General features: G+C 36.8%; 4 protein-coding genes across 5 annotated transcripts; 2 read left to right on the top strand and 2 right to left on the bottom strand.

Annotated features, from left to right (window-relative positions):
- The first annotated feature begins 3571 nt into the window (after positions 1–3571).
- On the top strand, positions 3572–10473 carry LOC127253060 (probable cyclic nucleotide-gated ion channel 20, chloroplastic). Of its 2 annotated transcripts, XM_051277480.1 has the most exons (14): positions 3572–3933; positions 4372–4435; positions 4614–5128; positions 5217–5408; positions 5603–5701; positions 5841–5978; positions 6151–6399; positions 6535–6798; positions 6878–7023; positions 8439–8516; positions 8658–8787; positions 9416–9662; positions 9944–10103; positions 10210–10473. In XM_051277480.1, the coding sequence occupies exons 2-14, from the start codon at positions 4390–4392 to the stop codon at positions 10322–10324; spliced, it is 2379 nt and encodes a 792-aa protein (XP_051133437.1). In that variant the 5' UTR covers positions 3572–3933; positions 4372–4389; the 3' UTR covers positions 10325–10473. The 2 variants fall into 2 exon arrangements, with proteins under 2 accessions (XP_051133437.1, XP_051133438.1); XM_051277481.1 differs by lacking the exon at positions 4372–4435 and having other exon boundaries at positions 3573–3933.
- A 130-nt stretch (positions 10474–10603) lies between these two features.
- Positions 10604–12084, top strand: LOC127253065 (organelle RRM domain-containing protein 6, chloroplastic). Its single transcript, XM_051277485.1, has 4 exons — positions 10604–10980; positions 11367–11435; positions 11531–11637; positions 11882–12084. Exons 1-4 carry the CDS (start codon positions 10749–10751, stop codon positions 11969–11971), a joined length of 498 nt encoding a protein of 165 aa, XP_051133442.1. The 5' UTR covers positions 10604–10748; the 3' UTR covers positions 11972–12084.
- A 56-nt stretch (positions 12085–12140) lies between these two features.
- On the bottom strand, positions 12141–15146 carry LOC127253064 (TITAN-like protein). The gene is made up of 7 exons (XM_051277484.1): positions 14626–15146; positions 14378–14504; positions 13321–13618; positions 13168–13217; positions 12974–13019; positions 12442–12857; positions 12141–12369 (listed from the first exon to the last, which is right to left on the bottom strand). Exons 1-7 carry the CDS (start codon positions 14913–14915, stop codon positions 12307–12309), a joined length of 1290 nt encoding a protein of 429 aa, XP_051133441.1. The 5' UTR covers positions 14916–15146; the 3' UTR covers positions 12141–12306.
- Positions 15147–15330: 184 nt separating this feature from the next.
- On the bottom strand, positions 15331–17402 carry LOC127253061 (pentatricopeptide repeat-containing protein At1g62260, mitochondrial). Its single transcript, XM_051277482.1, has one exon. The coding sequence runs from the start codon at positions 17239–17241 to the stop codon at positions 15331–15333; it is 1911 nt and encodes a 636-aa protein (XP_051133439.1). The 5' UTR covers positions 17242–17402.
- Positions 17403–17864: the final 462 nt, after the last annotated feature.

The raw sequence follows: 17864 nt of genomic DNA, 5'->3' as shown, positions 1-17864 counted from the left end.
TTAAAAAAAAAATAATAAAAGAATGATTTTAAAACTACCTCCATCCTATTGGAAGAGTATCATTTGTTTTTTACACGTAAATTTTTAAATATTAGTATTATATTGAATTGTAGTAAAAAAGACAAAAATACTCCTATTATAATGCGGTGTAATATAAAAGTAATGACATTTGTGTAATATATTGTAAGTTGAAAGGGAATTTATTATGTTAGGTAGGTAGTACAGTTACTAAATTAGGAAATAGTAACCTTGTTTTGAGATGGACGAAAATAAAAAATAATTTTCTTTCAATGAGATTGAGGGAATAATATTTTTATGATTCTTAATAATAATGTAAAATTATAAAAATTCGTAAATATATTAAAAAAAATATATACTCAAATAGTATTACTTTTTATTTTTTATTATTAAGATTCACAATTGGAATGTTGTTAGTGGATATATCAAATACTACTTTCTTTCTGTTCTAATACAATATAGTCTTATTTATCATTTTTATCCATCCTAAAACAATAGTCTCATTTCCATAAATAATCATATCGTTATAAAACTATTCCTACTTTTTCATTGTTATTATACAATTGTGACTACTTTTTACACTAATATACTCACATAGACGAAAAAAAAAATATATATATATATTTATCCTTACAAGAATGTTAATGGTGTTAGATATTTTTTGTCCTTTCATATTTGGTATGTTTTGAATATATTTATTTATTTTTATACATAATATTACACTATATATCTAGTGGCTTGAAAGCAGCTTGAACTGTACCAAGTATAGCTGTCTCTACTATTTTTTAACCTCTAAAGTCTAAAAGCATATACAATTGGGTTTATTTTAGATGCCCTTTCACCCTATTTCTTGGATTTTTTTTTTTTATTTTTCATTTTTAGTGAAAAATTGATGCACAATAGGACATTCATAGAGGCCGCATTTACAATAAAGTTTATCTTTTTATTTTTATTTTTTATTTTTATTTTTATTTTTTTCTGTACACAACTCCTTTTTGTGTAATTAAAAAAATAATATTGTCTTGAGTCAGAATAGTATGATAGACACGTAATCATCTTAGTATATATAAAGATTATTATTATTATTATTATTATTATTATTATTATTATTATTATTCTCATTGCACATGCTCTAAATTAAGGCTATCGGACATTATATTTTCCTATATTGTAGGGCACGCTGTCACATGTATAAAAAGATTCAGTAACAAACAGTAGAGTATTTATGGGTAACAAATATTTATATAAATCCGATCCACACATGGTTCGTATAGTGTGACTTTTCCGTCGAATTTGGTTTACAAAATATTAGATTCGGTCGGAAGTTTAGCCAGTGCGTACTTTTGGGTAGCGACTACGAGTTCCCACGTCATCAAAAAAATAATAATAATAATAAGAAAATAAAAAAATAAAATTACAAAGGTAGAGTGTTGGAACTTGGAACTGTTCGGACAATATGTGGTATGGAATGAACTCATGAGGTCATAAGGTTAAAATTTTAATACTTTTATATATATATATATACATAATTCACCTAGTGTAATTGTATAGCTTACAAGTTAATAAATTTGACTGAAAATTTACCCGAAGCATAGTGTCCTATTACTGAAAATGAAGATGGCGAGGGACTCATATTGTTATGTTCCAACAGTGATTTGGACATAACAAGGATTCTTGAATTCAACTTGAATATTTTATTGGTATAATTTTGACTTGGCTCGTTTATGATTCGAGTTAAGACAGTAACTTAAACTCAAATCATCTTAAAATTCGAAGTCGAATTTGAGTTCGAGTTCGGTTCAAATTATATACTATTATGGGTGTATTCTTATCAATTTTTTCTAAATTTTTATTATTCATAAAAAAAAATTAAAAATATCAAATCAAACATATATTTTTTATTTTTTTATATATTATATTTTTTAAAAAAATTATATTTAAATATCACATGTAACATTTATTTCAATCACATTATATATGTTTAATATATAGATTACGTGTATTTAATTTATTCATTATTTATTATAATAAAACATTCAAAATTTAAATAGTACTACAAGCTTTTGACATAAATATATATATATATATATTATATCAATATATAAAATGCTATTTGATTTGTTCAACAGTTCCAAAGAACATATATTTCACAATCCAAAGCAAATTTTGGTTTGCCCTCGATTTGGGACGCATAGTTGAGTTTGCGTTGTATATGAATTTTTAACATTTTTGGTTTAATATGTCATATAAGATAGTTTTTCATGTAACTCACTACCATTTGATATAATCTTTTCCTCGATCAAATGTATTCATATTTTTAGTTTTTGTATTATTATATTTAAAAAAATCATTGGTGTATTTATTATGTAAAATAGTTTAAAAATATATATATTTATTTACGTGAAATATAATAAATTTGATAGGTAATATAAAATAATAAATATATATAATATTTTTTTTTTGAAAAATATGTTGGAAAAAAAATACAGAAAGAACACATCCCAATATTTAACTATATTTCATTCGATATTTATTTATAACAAATCTCACTAATTTTATTATACTTTCTCCATCTAGCTAAAAAGTATATATATTTTTATTTTGGGACGTCTAATTATAAAGTAAATATTTCATTAAATACCTCGTTTTTTTTTTCACAAATACTTTTACTTGACATCACATCATTACTTTTACACCAAAAAGTAAAGACAAAAATGTTATTTTACTACTTTTAACTATCCACGATAATTAAAATACTATCAACTAATTATTTACTTTGTGTGTGGACGGAAGGAATATTATCTCTTTATTTTTTACTTACTAAATGAATTTTTAAAATTATTTTTTTCTTTTTTTACTCTTTTAATGAAATACTTCATCCGTCCCATTTCAAAGTGTCTTTTTATAATTTTCTTTCATTTCACTTCAAATTATTATTTTTATTTTAATAAAATAAATATACACTAATATCAAAATATTACTAACTTTTAAGGTATTTAAAGGATTACTTTCTATATAAAGCTACAGAGAAAAATATCAAAAACATGTTTACTACTATTATTTTTTAATTTATTACCAAATTTCAAATGACCCTTAAGAATAGCACTGAGAGGGTATTATTTTTTTAATCTCCATGTTCTCGATCAAATTGATAATACTCCCTCCTTCTTAATACATACAGCAGTGTTCTTTCATTATTATTACAAACAATTGTCATTGGGCAAAAATATCTTTTATCTATAATCAAGACTATAGTTTTGAAACGGGGAGAGTAATTAATTTTAACATTATAAAAATACAAAGTAAATACACACTAATATTCTTTAATTATACTATAAAATAAATAAATAAATAAATACTTAGACTATTTTTATTCATTATTTGTTTGTAACTACCAAATTCACTCACATTCTATTACTTAGTGAGCTGTTAGATTTGTTTATAACAGATGAGGAATAGATCGGCCGCCGTGTCGGATTCTGAAAATTACAAAGCTCTGACTGGGCCCCACTCGACCCCGCAAAAGTAAATTACAAAAACTGGACTCCAACGCCACCATACACACACACACACACCCGCACGTATGTGTGCGTGACCGACCGACCGACCGGCGACGACCTTGATCGGAATAAAGGTCTTCGCCGCTTACGTATGCCAATAAGAAGCTTCACAAGTCAGCGCCTGTAGTAGGTCTTCTCCCTACTCTGCAGGTTATCTGAAGCTCCCCTACCTCCACACGCCACTCTCTCCTCCTTCCAATTCCGCCTCGTTGTCAACACACGAAGCAGTCACAGTCTCGCCTTTGACGCCGTCGTCGAAGTAGCTCGCTCAGTCCTTTCTCCGCGTTTTTGTTTTTATTTTTGTTTTTTTGGCGAATGTTGGGGTGAGACAGTTCCGCTCTCTTGCTTCACGCAGGTAGGTCTGGTTTTTTTGCGTCGCCGTTTTTAATTTCCTTTTCAGCTGGTGATGGCATGTGTTGGATGTTTAATTTCATCACTGTGCCTGTGGTTTGTTTGTTTTCCTCAAATTTTTGCTAGCTTTGTGGTTTACAGGAGTTGGATGCTTAGGTTTTCCATGAATTTTCTAATTTGGAATGGAAATTTTCCTTCTATTTCCTTTTCAGCTGCTGATGACATGCCTTGGATTTTTAATTTCTATCACTGTGCCTGTGATTAGTTCGTTTTCCTCAAATTTTTGCTAGCTTAGTGATTTACAGGAGTTGGATGCTTAGGTTTTCCATGAATTTCCTAACTTGGAATGGAAATTTTCCTTTTCAGCTGCTGATGACATGCTTTGGATGTTTAATTTCATCACTTCACTAATTTTCTTCAATTTCCCTTTCGCCGTTTTTAGTTTCTTTTTCAGTTGCTGATGACATGCGCTGGATCTTTAATTTCATCACTGTGCCTGCTGCTTGGTTCGTTCCTCAAATTGTTGGTAGCTTAGTGGTTACAGGAGTTGGATGCTTAGTTTTTCCATAAATCCCCTAATTTGGAATGGAAATTTTGCGAGATAGTTCTCTGGAAGATTGATTGTTTGCTGAAGCTGTAGGTAGTGTATCTGCCTTTCTGATTTCTGTGGCATACTAAGTGTAGGAACTGAATTGGGAATGGCTAGTTTCGAGAAAGATGAGATGCCGATGCTGTCAGGGTACCTCCAATCAGACAATCAAAACGAATCTAGAAGCAGGAGACCTCTAACAAGGGCAACGAGTGCTTTGATATCAATGCCTATGAATACTACAGATTCATCGAGGGAGGAGCACAATCTGGTGGGATTCACTGGACCTTTGAGGAAAGAGAGAACTCCCTTTATACAGATGAGTGGTCCTTTGGATGCCAACCGTAACCGAGAAGTAGTTTTCCAGCTTCCTCAAGGGACACCACGGCAGAAAGCTACCGAGCAAAGAGTAGAGAGATATCCTTCGATTAATCAGGATGAAGGGAATGAGTGGCATGTAGATAGCTACATGGCCAAGAATGAGCACCTTTTGAGGTCGGGGCAGCTGGGAATGTGCAACGATCCGTACTGCACGACTTGTCCGACTTATTATCACAATGTTAAGGGGCGGCAGAAGCAATCGAGGACTGCAGAAATGCTTGATGCAAAGGTGTGTCTTGTGTTTTATTTCATTTCTGAAAATAACCAAGTCATTTATGTGATCTTAAATCATAAGAACATTGTGTGTGGATTTGCAGTTTCATAATATGCTTTATGGAGATGCGAAAGGTTGGGCGAAGAGGATGTGTTCCTTTCTGCTTCCGTATATACCTGGAGTAATGAATCCCCACTCGAAATTCGTCCAGCGCTGGAACAAGTTCTTCGTGATTTCTTGTTTGCTCGCTGTGTTTTTAGACCCGCTCTTCTTTTTTCTGCTATATGTGCAGCAGGTACACATGGGCATGGCTTGATTTCTCGTTTCAACGAGTGGTGGTTTTAGCTAAAACATAGTAAACTCTGAATGGCAGCACAAAGCACGCACTGAGATACATGCCCGAGTGTCTGTGAACTTTTGATGTGCGACTGTATTTATAACATTTGCGAACAAACTCTTCCGAGTTAATGTCATATTATCTTCATGCAGAATAACAAGTGCATAGTTATAAATTGGCCCATGACAACAACAATCGTCGTCTTGAGGAGCTTGTTTGATTTAATTTACATGCTTCATATGTATCTTCAGGTACATGAACTCATCTGGCATCACATATTTTGAAACATGTCCCATCATAAAAACTTCAGGGATTCTTCGTATATACCTTAAGCTTGATTAGGAAATATTTTGTATTTACAATTGAATATGCACTGTCATTATTTTGCAGTTCAGGCTGGCCTACGTTGCTCCGGAGTCTACAGTTGTGGGAGCTGGAGAGTTAGTTGATGACCCTAAAAAGATTGCAAAGAACTATTTATGCAGCTACTTTTTCATCGATCTCTTTGTTGTGCTGCCCGTGCCACAGGTGAGCATCTGTTGCATTTTGCACTTATTCTGTGTAGCTAAAAATCTGATGATGATATTTGGAGGGGCTCTTTTTTGCACTGTTTTATTAGTACATGAAAACTAATTGAATTCTTGAAGTTGGGAACTATTTCTGCAAAAAGTACTGACTCGGGGTGATATCCTTTTTGTAGATCATTATCTTGTTAGTTCTACCAGAATCAATAGGAGCATCTGGTGCCAACTATGCAAAAAATCTTCTACGAACAGCCATTCTCATCCAATACATTCCCAGGTTGTTCAGATTTCTACCTTTGGCGGCTGGCACTTCTGCAACTGGCTTCACTTTTGAATCTGCGTGGGCACATTTCGTAATAAATTTTCTCACCTTTGTTTTGGCAAGCCATGTGGTCGGCTCGTGCTGGTATCTCTTTGGTCTGCAGGTTAGCATTTTGTGTTTCACACTGTTATCTGCTCTCTTCTGTTGAAATCTTTGGAGGCAATCATTTAATATGTATGTGTGTTTGTTTTATGATACTTCTTGGTGACTTTCTCTCATTTTACTTCCATCAATCCAGAGGGTAGATAAATGCTTCCGAAAGGCCTGCAATGATAGTACTATTGAAGGGTGCAGGGAATTCATCGATTGTGGGCATGGAACTGATTATGGTGACTTTGAGAAGAAGAGCAGGTTATGGGAGCTCTGGAAGAACAACGAAAATGCGTCAGCTTGTTTTGTAGATGGTGGTTATGACTTCGGGATTTATAAGTCTACTGCTAATCTGACCACTCACAAAAGCTTTGCAACGCGATATATCTACTCGTTGTTTTGGGGATTCCAGGTACCTATTAAGGTTGTCCTAACACGATGAGTTGAAAACTTTGATGCTAAATGTTTTTCTGTGATGGCTTCCTGCGCAGCAAATCAGCACCTTGGCTGGGAATCAAGTTCCAAGTTATTACGAGGGGGAAGTTCTATTTACAATGGCCATTATCGGCATAGGGCTCTTGCTGTTCGCTCTTTTGATTGGAAACATGCAGAACTTTCTTCAGTCTCTTGGCCGCAGGTACGCTCTCGATATATGCATCTTTATCCAGTTAACAATAAGCCTTGCTGATAAAATAAATATAAGTAGAATAAACTAGGTAGTTCTTGTCAGCATCATCCTCTGAACTTGCTCATAGAAACACGTAGAAACATACTCGAACCAAAGGAACAACAATACAACCCTTCTACTTCCTGACCCGAGAATCATGGCTTCTAGAAAATGCATGAACTTCTAGGAAAATAATAATACAACACTGTTGAAATACTTGTTCATATTGAAAACAAATTGTCACTTGTTGAACAGAGTGAGGATAATTTGGACAACCTATACTCTGATACAACGTTAGAAAATAAAAGATTGATTATTAGTAGAACAAAGAGGTTGCTAGGGGGAGTTTATAAGCTCATCAAAAGTATTTAGGAAAAAACATGACCAATAGCTTATAACACAAGAAACAAATGAATAAACAGCTTGGAGCTTATAAGTTATAAGCAGCTTGTTTTGTGGCACTTCTTTTTTGCTGAGTTTATAAGCTTTTTTATTGAAAGCAACATTACCTACCATACTTTATTTTATTTTCAATTATTCCTATGCTATATGAAGATAATAAAAAAACTCCGAGTTTTTTTATCACAAAAACATTAGATAATGTTTCATATTAAGTGTTACGATTTTCTAATATTAGTGAGATTCTTTCTAAAGAATTTAAATGTAAATGTTTGTTAAAAAGACTAAAAAAAAGGGTTCATGGTCAGCAAATAGTAATAGAAGAAAACAAAAAATTATAAGTAAATTATTGAAATATCGTTTTATTTAAAGAAATTCAGTAAGCTCTTTAAGTACCTTAGAGCCAGAGGTGATTTAAAACTTTGGAAGTAGAAGTAGAAGCAAGAACTTGCAAAGGGTTTAAAAATCTTAATATTACTAGAACACTTAAAGTAGAATGCGGGGAACTTAATAGACATATCGGGCAAAAATTATTAAGTAGAATTCTCTTCATGGGTAGACCTTCGAAGAAGAATAAAATAATCAAAATACGGGAATGAAATGGGACAAAGATACAAAAAAGAAAAAACAAAAAGACGAAATATATATTATATCTCAAAATAATAATAATAATACAAAAGGAAGGAAATAAAGAAATAACCAATCTTAGAAATGATTGAGTTTTTACTTGAAAAGCTTCAAGTCTAAAGTTTAGATATATGTTGGAGTTCACATATGTTCTTTCATTGCACAAATAAAATCGAATCTCATCATAATTTACTTAAAATAATTTTATTCCATTTAAGTTAGATACTTGTTAAATTGAAAAAAGATAAAGTAAGATACTCTTGTAGGGAATAATGCTTAAGAAAACTTAATCTGTAAAGACTCAGTCAAAGGCCTACTAGCTCCGACTAACTTAAAATATTGCATATCTTTGCTCTCAGGGGGTTAGAAATGTCTTTAAGACGCCGGGATGTTGAGCTTTGGATGAGTCATCGTCGCTTGCCTGAAAATCTCAGAAGGTTCTATTATCAACTTGCTAAGTGATGATGCCTTTTCAGTTTACATTTTAGTTTTATTCATTTCAATGGAATATAAGTTTATCTTGTGGTCGACTTTGAGTAGATTAACATAGTGAAATGCCGATACTTTTTTCCATTCAGACAAGTTCGAGATGCAGAACGTTTTAATTGGGCAGCCACAAGAGGAGTGAATGAAGAAAAGCTAATGGAGAACTTACCTGAAGACCTTCAAAGAGACATTAGGAGGCATCTCTTTAAATTCATCAAGAAAGTAAGCATTGCTGCAAATATAATATATCATTCAAATAAATACTCATTTTCTGTTTTCGCATCATAAAAAGTTATCTTCATTTCTCATTTTAGTAAAAAGTAATAACCGGAACTGTCACAAACTAGTTCCGTATGGGAAAATTTTTGCATTTTTTTAGTCCTCTAGTGTCGGAGATGCATACGTAGCACCCGCATAGCTCGCCGGAGGACACGTGTCCTCTAGGTCAGAAATACCGAGCGGACTTTTTTTTTTTGTGCGTGTGTTTGGTCCAATTAGACTAAATAGCAAATATATAAAAAAATTTAAAATAAAACAAAAAAATTCACTGCAAACACGTGTCTTCTGGCGGGGGACGTGGGTGCCAAGTAGGCATCTCCGACACCGGATGACTAAAAATGCTAAAAATTTTCATTTACGGGAGTAGTTCGCGACAAACTACGATTACAGGACTAAAATGATAAAAAATCTAGTTAGACGAGATTAAAAAATCAGTTTACCCTAATAATTATTACTCACTCTCACTTAGAACATGTACTTAAATGTTTTAGCATACATTTTAGTGACACAAGATATTTCCTAAGGAAAATAAAAAATATGGGATGAATTTTCTTGTGCTTTCCGACCACAGGTCCGAATCTTTCAGCTGTTGGACGAACCTGTCATAGATGCTATATGCGAGCGGCTGAGGACAAAAACATACATCAACTGCAGTAAAATCTTATTCCGCGGGGGTCTTATCGACAAAATGGTGTTTATAATCCGGGGAAAGATGGAAAGTATCGGGGAAGATCAAAACGTAGTCTTGTTGTCCGAAGGGGATGTTTGCGGCGAAGAACTCCTCACATGGTGCTTGGAACATTCTTCCGTAAATAAAGGTAATAACCTCAGCCCATACCTATTTCCCAAATCCATCTTTCACTTCCGGTATGTTAGAAATATTTTATGGAAACTCAAAAATTGCATTGTTATTGATCATCAAAATAAGAGTCTATATATATAGGCACCATAACCATATCTGTGTATAAAATCAAGTTATAATTTAAATATACCAAATCTAAAATAAATTAATTTAAACAAATATTAAACTAAATATAAATCTAAAATATCTCAATACAGTAAAAACTCTCATTTCTATTGTCCTGCCTCTCATCTCTAGATGGAAGCCGAAGACTCCCGGGCCATGGGTTACTAAGCAACAGGACTGTGAAATGCACGACAAACGTCGAAGTGTTTGTGCTCCGATCCTCAGATCTCGAAGAAGTGACCAGTCTTTTCGCAAGATTCTTGCGAAGCCCGCGAGTGCAGGGCGCCATACGGTAATTTCACACCCATCTTATACCGCAGGTTTACTAAGATGCAATAAATCTAATGTCGAACGGATTTATAATGCTACAATATACGGTTTTTAACTGTGCTCTTTAGGTACGAGTCACATTATTGGCGCGGACGAGCTGCCCGACAAATTCAAGTGGCGTGGAGATACAGGAAAAAGCGAATTAACCGAGGTGACTCGTCGTCTAGTCCAGCGCATAATTAGTAGCGACTTTGGGACATTCTAGCTAAGCTAGCAGTGCCTATGTGTGTGTATTGTACGTAGAACATCTTGATTCTTGATCGCCATGTAAGAGCACTCTCCTTCCTCACATTTTACCACTTCATATATATATATATATTTGTATGTATGTATGTAGCTATACTGAAGTGAAAATCCTGTGAAAATTTGTGTGTCAAAATGTGGAGTTCTAAGGCTTCTATGATCAACTGTGTATTTGATTTTAGAGTGATTCTATGAATCCTAATGTGGAAATTTGGAGGGGGCATAATTGTTATTTTGAAAAACTGAAGGATTGGAAAGAAAATTTATATATATATGTGTGCCGAAGTCGCAACAGCCTGCCTGCTGCTTCTCGGCGAACTTCAGTTGAAAGGTACCGACGCAACATCACAGTCGCCGGAGGAAAATGTCCGCCGCCGTGCTTGGCCGCCATGTTATTCCGGAGCGGTTTCTCCCGCCGCCGCGCCTATCTCCGTCGGCGAAATCAACAGTAATTGAATATAGAAGACGGTTCCATTCCTCGCTCTCCGCTCAGACGTACAGCCGAAGATTGGATTTGCTCGTAGCGCCATGTCGCTCTTCTTCTTCTTCGACTTCGAGATTTGGATTCAATCCATCGACGAGGCTCTTCGTTAGCGGTTAGTGATTTCTCTTCCACTATTTTTTCTGATTTATTCTCTCATTATTTGCGGTTGATAATTCAACCGTCTGTAATTCTGTGGTAGCTTCCAGCCTTGGATAAACTCGTTTTGAACCTAGCCATCATTATGAGATTATTCGCAGAGTTTTCTTCTAGATGCTTCTAGTTTATCCTGCAACAACTTCATCAAATTTAAATTATTCAATAGTTTATCTGAATTTCCTCTTCATCTCGTAACTGAGGCATTTCTACGCTTTAATTGTTTTTTTTTTTTTTTTTGCATTGATAAAAACAACTCTATGAATGAATTCATGGCAACTTGATTTTCACCATAAATTTCGCACTGCATTTCGAAATGATCGGTTGCGCCATGGTTGTTTCAAGGTCTGTCGTTCCGGACGACTGAAGAAAGCTTGAGAAAAGCATTCGAAATATTTGGGGAGCTTGAAGAAGGTCAGATATGTTGTGTGCACTAGTTGAATATATATCCAAATTGAATTCAGCTGTGACTTCCATAGATTCTGAAAATGGATTTGGAAACTGTGTAGTAAACTTGGTGATGGACAACATCGCAAAAAGGCCAAGAGGCTTTGCGTTTGTAAGATACACAACAGAGGAAGAAGCTAATAAAGCAATCGAAGGAATGCACGGCAAGGTTGGTAACTCTTTTCAAGTTTTTACATTTTTATGTTCTTTTAGAGTTTGGTTTTATGGTAATAGCTGTCAATCTAATTGGGTATGGTATTTATGTTCTTTAAGAATATGAGATCTTTTCAAAATCCTAACATTCTATCAAAATTTTTAGCTTTTATTTTTTATATTATATTAAAAATTAATTTTGCATTTAAAACATCACGTCAACATCATGATGATTGATTGATCGATCGCTCAACTTGCAGTTTCTGGATGGCCGAGTTATTTTTGTCGAGGTAGCAAAATCTAGAGCCGAGCTTAGGCAAGGGTTCAAGCACAACCGGACACAGAGTTGATCACTGGTTCGGTACTTACATTGTTTCAATTCTATCTTGTAGTTTAAATGTGATACTTTATGAAATCTTTAGAACGATAGTTTAGATGGAATCAAATTCCCATTAGAATCTCAGCACTAAAATCATACTAACATTTCATTCCCTTATGCATCTTTCAAAAAAACCAATGTAAAGCCAAGATGTAGATCTATAACAAACTGCACGAAGTCAAAGCCGACATAACCCAAGAGTGAGCTACAAATTTGATGGATCGAACAACCAAAAGCACACATATATAGGCCATAAAATGCAGAACTATAAAGAAGGGATGAGAAGGTCACCGTGGGTACGCTAGCTTATTCGTCGATTGCATCCTTCAACGATGAATTATCAGGTAACAGATTGGTTGTATCACCGCGCTGCAAGTGGGGAAGAGCAAACAATCTTTTGATTAAAATGAGAAGAGGATGATGATATATTAAATGATTTACCATTCGCTTGCTGACGTAGGGCTGTAATCGGACGGGAGTCTCAGACTGATTATCTGCTTGTAGAGAAGCTTTATTCTCCATCCGGAATTCTTTCCTAGATTCTTTTCTCGTGCCAGTTTGCCATACTCTACCGAAATTAGGGAGCCAGTTGGCGTCAAAATTGTTGCCGACAAGTTCACCTTTCTTTTCCAACTCCATCTCTCGTCTTCTTTTCTCCGCCCAAGCAGCCCCAACTCGTTTCATGTTTAAATTCGAAGCCTTCCTCGCTTTAGAAGAGACTAGGTTTCCGGGTTCTTGATTCCCTGCAAGATCAAGCTGATTTCCATTTGTTGCATCGAACCAAGGAGGGGGAGCTCCGGTGTGAACGTTTCCTTCAGTTGGATTTCGATTTGAAATTTGCGTCAAATGCACCAAACCTGTACAAAATAAAAAGGATAGAAACCGCGTGCTCGTGCAAACAATAAGAATAAATCTTTGAAGTTGCTCGAAACATTAAACAGGTAAGCAGAGAAGTGAAAAACTAACATATTACCTGGAGATATGCTTTGTCCATTACTGCTTCTTTCGCCTAAGAGGGCCTGCTCGAGAAATATATACGGAAACAAAGAATAACAAAGATTGCGACTACAAGAAACTGAATAAATGTCTGCAAAATCCGCGGACAAGGCAAAGGGAGAAAAGAAGAACAGTCGGGATCTAATAGGTTAGGCGAATAACCGAACTTACAGATCCATTATTAGGATAATCATATGATGAACCGTTGGTAGCAAGAACACCTATGTGGCATGCAAGGAATAACAGAATTAGCAAGTTAACTAGAACACGGAAATAATGCCATGTTTGTAGATAGGTAAAAACATATAGTTACGGAGATGAAACCTGGTGAATTAAAGCCCCGTAGATTTCCCACTTGTATTGCTGCAGACATGTCGCGTAAAGATGGGCCAGCCATAGATACAGAAGATGTGGATACCTGAATTCCCTCATTCGTATAGCTATGTAAAGGCACAACATCATTTGCAATGTGCGAATTAAAAGATTCAACACTACTATTACGAAAACTATCAACATTTTCATCATTCGGTTCTTTGTGGATATTTTTTGACGGTCCAACGACAGGTCCAATGGATACCCCTTTGGCAGTTTCTTTCTTCAACAAGCTGCACTTTCTCTCCCACTGCAACAGAAAGAAATAACAGCAGCTTAGTATTAAAGGTTACTAAGACACACATCACCAGAAGATGCCAAATAAAAAACATTATGTAAAACGACGTCCTATAAACCAGCACACAAAATGAAAAGAAATTGCATCGATCAAGAGCATAATAATTTATAGCAACAGACCTGTCTAAAAACACCATACCTAAAACCTCAAGAATCATGGTGTGTTTGTTTGGGGGATTTTGGAAGATCTCTATTATTCCTCCAAAAAATATTAAATCAAACACTTATTTTTATATCATGCTAAACATCATTTTACATTCAAAATATAGTATTAACATTTATTTATATCACATTAAATAACTATTATAATACAAAATTTTACTATTCCTAACTCAACCTCAAAAGCAAAAGCCCCAAACATTTCAAATGCATATCTTAAAGAGCTTTAAATGTGACCAAATTCTAAAATGAGTTTGCACCTCATTACAATTGGGATCATCCTTATGCACTATTGCTCTTCATCATTATAGTAAATCAGAATAACATACACTGTCCTCAACTCATACTCAAAACAAGCTTAGAGATGCAATGTTTGTTCATTTACATCAGAGACCTATTTCATGATGTTATATTCTAGAAGTTTACCTAGACTACAGGAAGCAATTAACAATAAGTCATAATTATTACAAATTGGGAATACTAGCAAAACCAGAGAGAAAACGAAGAAGAAACAGAGCACCTACAAACAATTATCTGTAATTTTTAGATATACCTTGGCGAAATCCGCCTCAGTTATCCGAAACAAATCGATTTGATCGGTTCCACCTCCATGTTTCCACATGAACTCCTTCAGTTTCTTCCAATGTTCGCCGCTTGCCAAATGGTTGATCGCATTGCCACTGAACACCTCAACAAAAAATCAGACGCAAAACGAATAAAGGTAACATCAGCGCAATAAGCAACTCAATTTCCAATACGCATAACTATGGATCAAACAGACAAATTCCTCAAGTTACCGACCAAGCGAAGGCGCTATCACGCTCCTCAATGTCACAATTGCAGAACACGCACCACAGGCGGTTTTGGTGAGCGTGCTCAGGCCTTAGAGGCATCGGCGTTTTCAGGAAGAATTTGACATCGGAGAGCTTCGATTGGAAATGCGCGAGGAACTTCGAAAGCGAACTTTTGTGACTCGGAAAAAATTTGTGCCGTCGACCTTGGTTTTGGTTCAATCGGCAAACCTCACAGAACTCGAACCGTCTCTGTTCGTCGCTATTCTTCCTCCTCTTCTTCTCCTCGTCGCGATGCATGTCGGAATTAGGGTAAGAAACGTTACAGCTCGCGTGCTACCACACCAACAATACGAATATCCACACCTTCATAATCGAAACCAGTTCGAAGCAGTGAGAACGAGGGACAGCGGCGGCCGGCAGCGAAACTCGGCCACGGAAATGAGAATCCGCCGGCGAATCGACAATGGAGGCTAAAAGCGTCAGATTACTTCCGTCTCTCCTCATTCTCATATCCTTCGTTAATTAATAAATACTTCAATTTATACGAAATTACAAACCAGTCCCCCTATTTTAACTAATATAACCAAAGCCCCTACACTTTCACAAAATTGACCCGGCACCCATAACTAACCCAACATGTTCGATTCAATGGTTCGATTCGATTCAACATATTTCTTATACCGTCCGATCAAACTCGCCGCGCCGGAAAACCTCACAACCCGCCGGAGTCGACCCGACTAAAGCTCCGTTCCTTCCTAATATCGTTCGTCGCCATTCTCGCCTTTATTTCTAGCGCGTCGTCCCATCTTCCGGCGTCGGCATACATATTGTACAAAAAGACGTAAGGCCCCGAGCTTCCCGGCTCGAGCCTCATCATCTTATCGGCGGCGGTTCTCGCGAGCTCCACATTTCCATGCACCCGACACGCGCCCATCAACGCACCCCAAACCGCCTTGCCGGGCTCAACCGGCATCGACTCGATTATACCCATTGCCTCCTCGACCTTCCCGTACCTACCGACAACGTCTACGAGTGACGCATAATGCTCGACTCTTGGCTCGATTCCGAAATCGCGCGCCATCGATCGAAAATACAATCGCCCCTCCTCCACCAAACCTCCGCGAGCGCATGCGCTCAAAATCGATACAAACGTGACGTGAGTCGGGGTCACTTTGCGCGACTTCATCGCTTCGAAGAGTTGTAACGCCTCCTTTGCGTAGCCGTGAGACGCATACCCTCCGATCATAGCGTTCCACGAGATCACGTCGTCCCGACATTTCAACTCCCGGAATACCGTCTCTGCGTCGGATATCGCCCCGCACCTTGCGTACATTGTGATGAGGGAGTTGCTCAACGGCACGTCGAAAATGACCAATTTCGTCGCCATTTGATGAATTTGAGCGCCGAGACTCCGAGCCGTGCGTTCGGCGCAAACGCTAAGTACGGAACATAGAGCGTGACGCCCCGGTTTCTCTCCCTCCGCCTGCATTTCGATAAAAGCTAAGATAGCTCCTCGATAATCGGCGTTCTTTTCGAATCCGTCGATGACGGTGTTCCAAGAAACCCGAGTCTTCGACGGCATTCTTGCGAAAAAATCGAACGCGATGTCCATCCTTCCCTCTTTAGCAAACCCCGAAATCATCGAATTCCACGTGAAAGCATCCGGAGTCGCCATCTTACAAAAAAGCTTCGTAGCTTCTTCCATGTCCGACGCACGAACATAACCGCTAATCATCGTATTCCACGTCACCGTATCTCTATCCTCCATCCGATCAAACAACTCCCTCGCGGACGCCGTATCGCCCACTCTCATATACGTCATAATCATCGAATTCCACGACACAACGTTGCTGCTATCGACTGGAATCTGATCGAAAATCCGACGAGCATCCTCCACCCTTCCTCGTCGACCATATCCCGCAACCAAAGTGTTACAAGCATACACTATGCCCTCTTTATTCCCCATCTTCGCATATTTAAACAACAAATTTTCTGCCTCATCCAATTCGCCGTTCTGAATCAACCCCGACACGAGAGCGCAGAGCGACGCGGCATCCCGACTAGGCATTCTTGTGAAGAAGTCATAGCCTCTCTTAACATCGCCATTGTTGAGGAAACCTGTGATCATTGCGTTCCAGGAGATGACATTCTTTTCAGGCATACAGTCGAACAGCCTCAGTGCATCGTCCATTCTTCCATTGTTGGCAAAACCGCTAATCAAAGTGTTCCAGGATGCAAAATCCCTTTCAGGCATTTCGTCGAACAGGTGTCGGGCTTCCTCCAAATACTTGCTCCCCCGACACGATACATACGCCGAAATCATCAGATTCCACGACACGATATCCCTTTCAGGCATTTCGTCGAACAGTTTCCGCGCTTTCGCGATCTCCCTTCGCCGGACGTACGCGGTGAGCATTGAATTCCAGGTGACGGTGTTTCTGTGAGGCAGTGAATCGAACAGTACTCTGGCGTCTTGGAGCCGGCCGTTTCGGACGAATTCGGTGATCTTTCTGTTGGAAGCGCGCAACTCCGGCGAGGCTTCCGGCGAGATTATTGAGAACACTCGATTGGAGCGGAACCGCCATTGTTGTCTGCTCAATAGCCTCTGCCAACGAAGTGGCATGTTCCGAGTGGCGTGAGACTATGATTATTGCAGCTCCAAGCATCCAGAGTTTCATTGATTGCTGTCGCAGGCGAAGAAACGAGCGACCATTGCTGGCTTGATTTCCGATTTATGGCATTCCCTCCATTTGTTTGGGTTGGTTCATTTCGTTAGTATTTTTGAGATGTTATATATTAACGTTTAGGCTAAGTTTAAAAGGAGTTCCTTGCCCCTGGAATATCAGCCACTTCTTTAACGGTCAATCACATAATAATGAAATAATAGCTGTTTATTTAGGATTTGTTTAGACAAATACACTTTCACTCATTTGATATTATTTTTTTTTCATAAAATATTAAATCAAATATAATTTTATTTTTTTTTTCGAACATCCATAATTCCAAAAACCTTAAAAAAATTCTATTTAAATAAAACCATAATAACTTTTTTATTATTATTAAAATTATATTTTATATAGAAATTGCACATGTTTTACTTCATTAAGGGTGTAAATTAACATCAAATAAACTCCTATTCATGATCCAAAAACTTGCACACATATTAGAAAATAGACCCATGAGAGTTTGTTTAGCTGTAACTTCAATTTGAAAATAACACTATTTGTCTCTATAGTTTTCAATAAA

The sequence above is a fragment of the Andrographis paniculata genome, unplaced genomic scaffold, assembly GCF_009805555.1.
Source record: "Andrographis paniculata isolate CXL003 unplaced genomic scaffold, ASM980555v1 Contig49END, whole genome shotgun sequence".
Classification (NCBI taxonomy): Eukaryota; Viridiplantae; Streptophyta; class Magnoliopsida; order Lamiales; family Acanthaceae; genus Andrographis; species Andrographis paniculata.
This window is presented reverse-complemented; position numbering and strand designations above follow the sequence as displayed.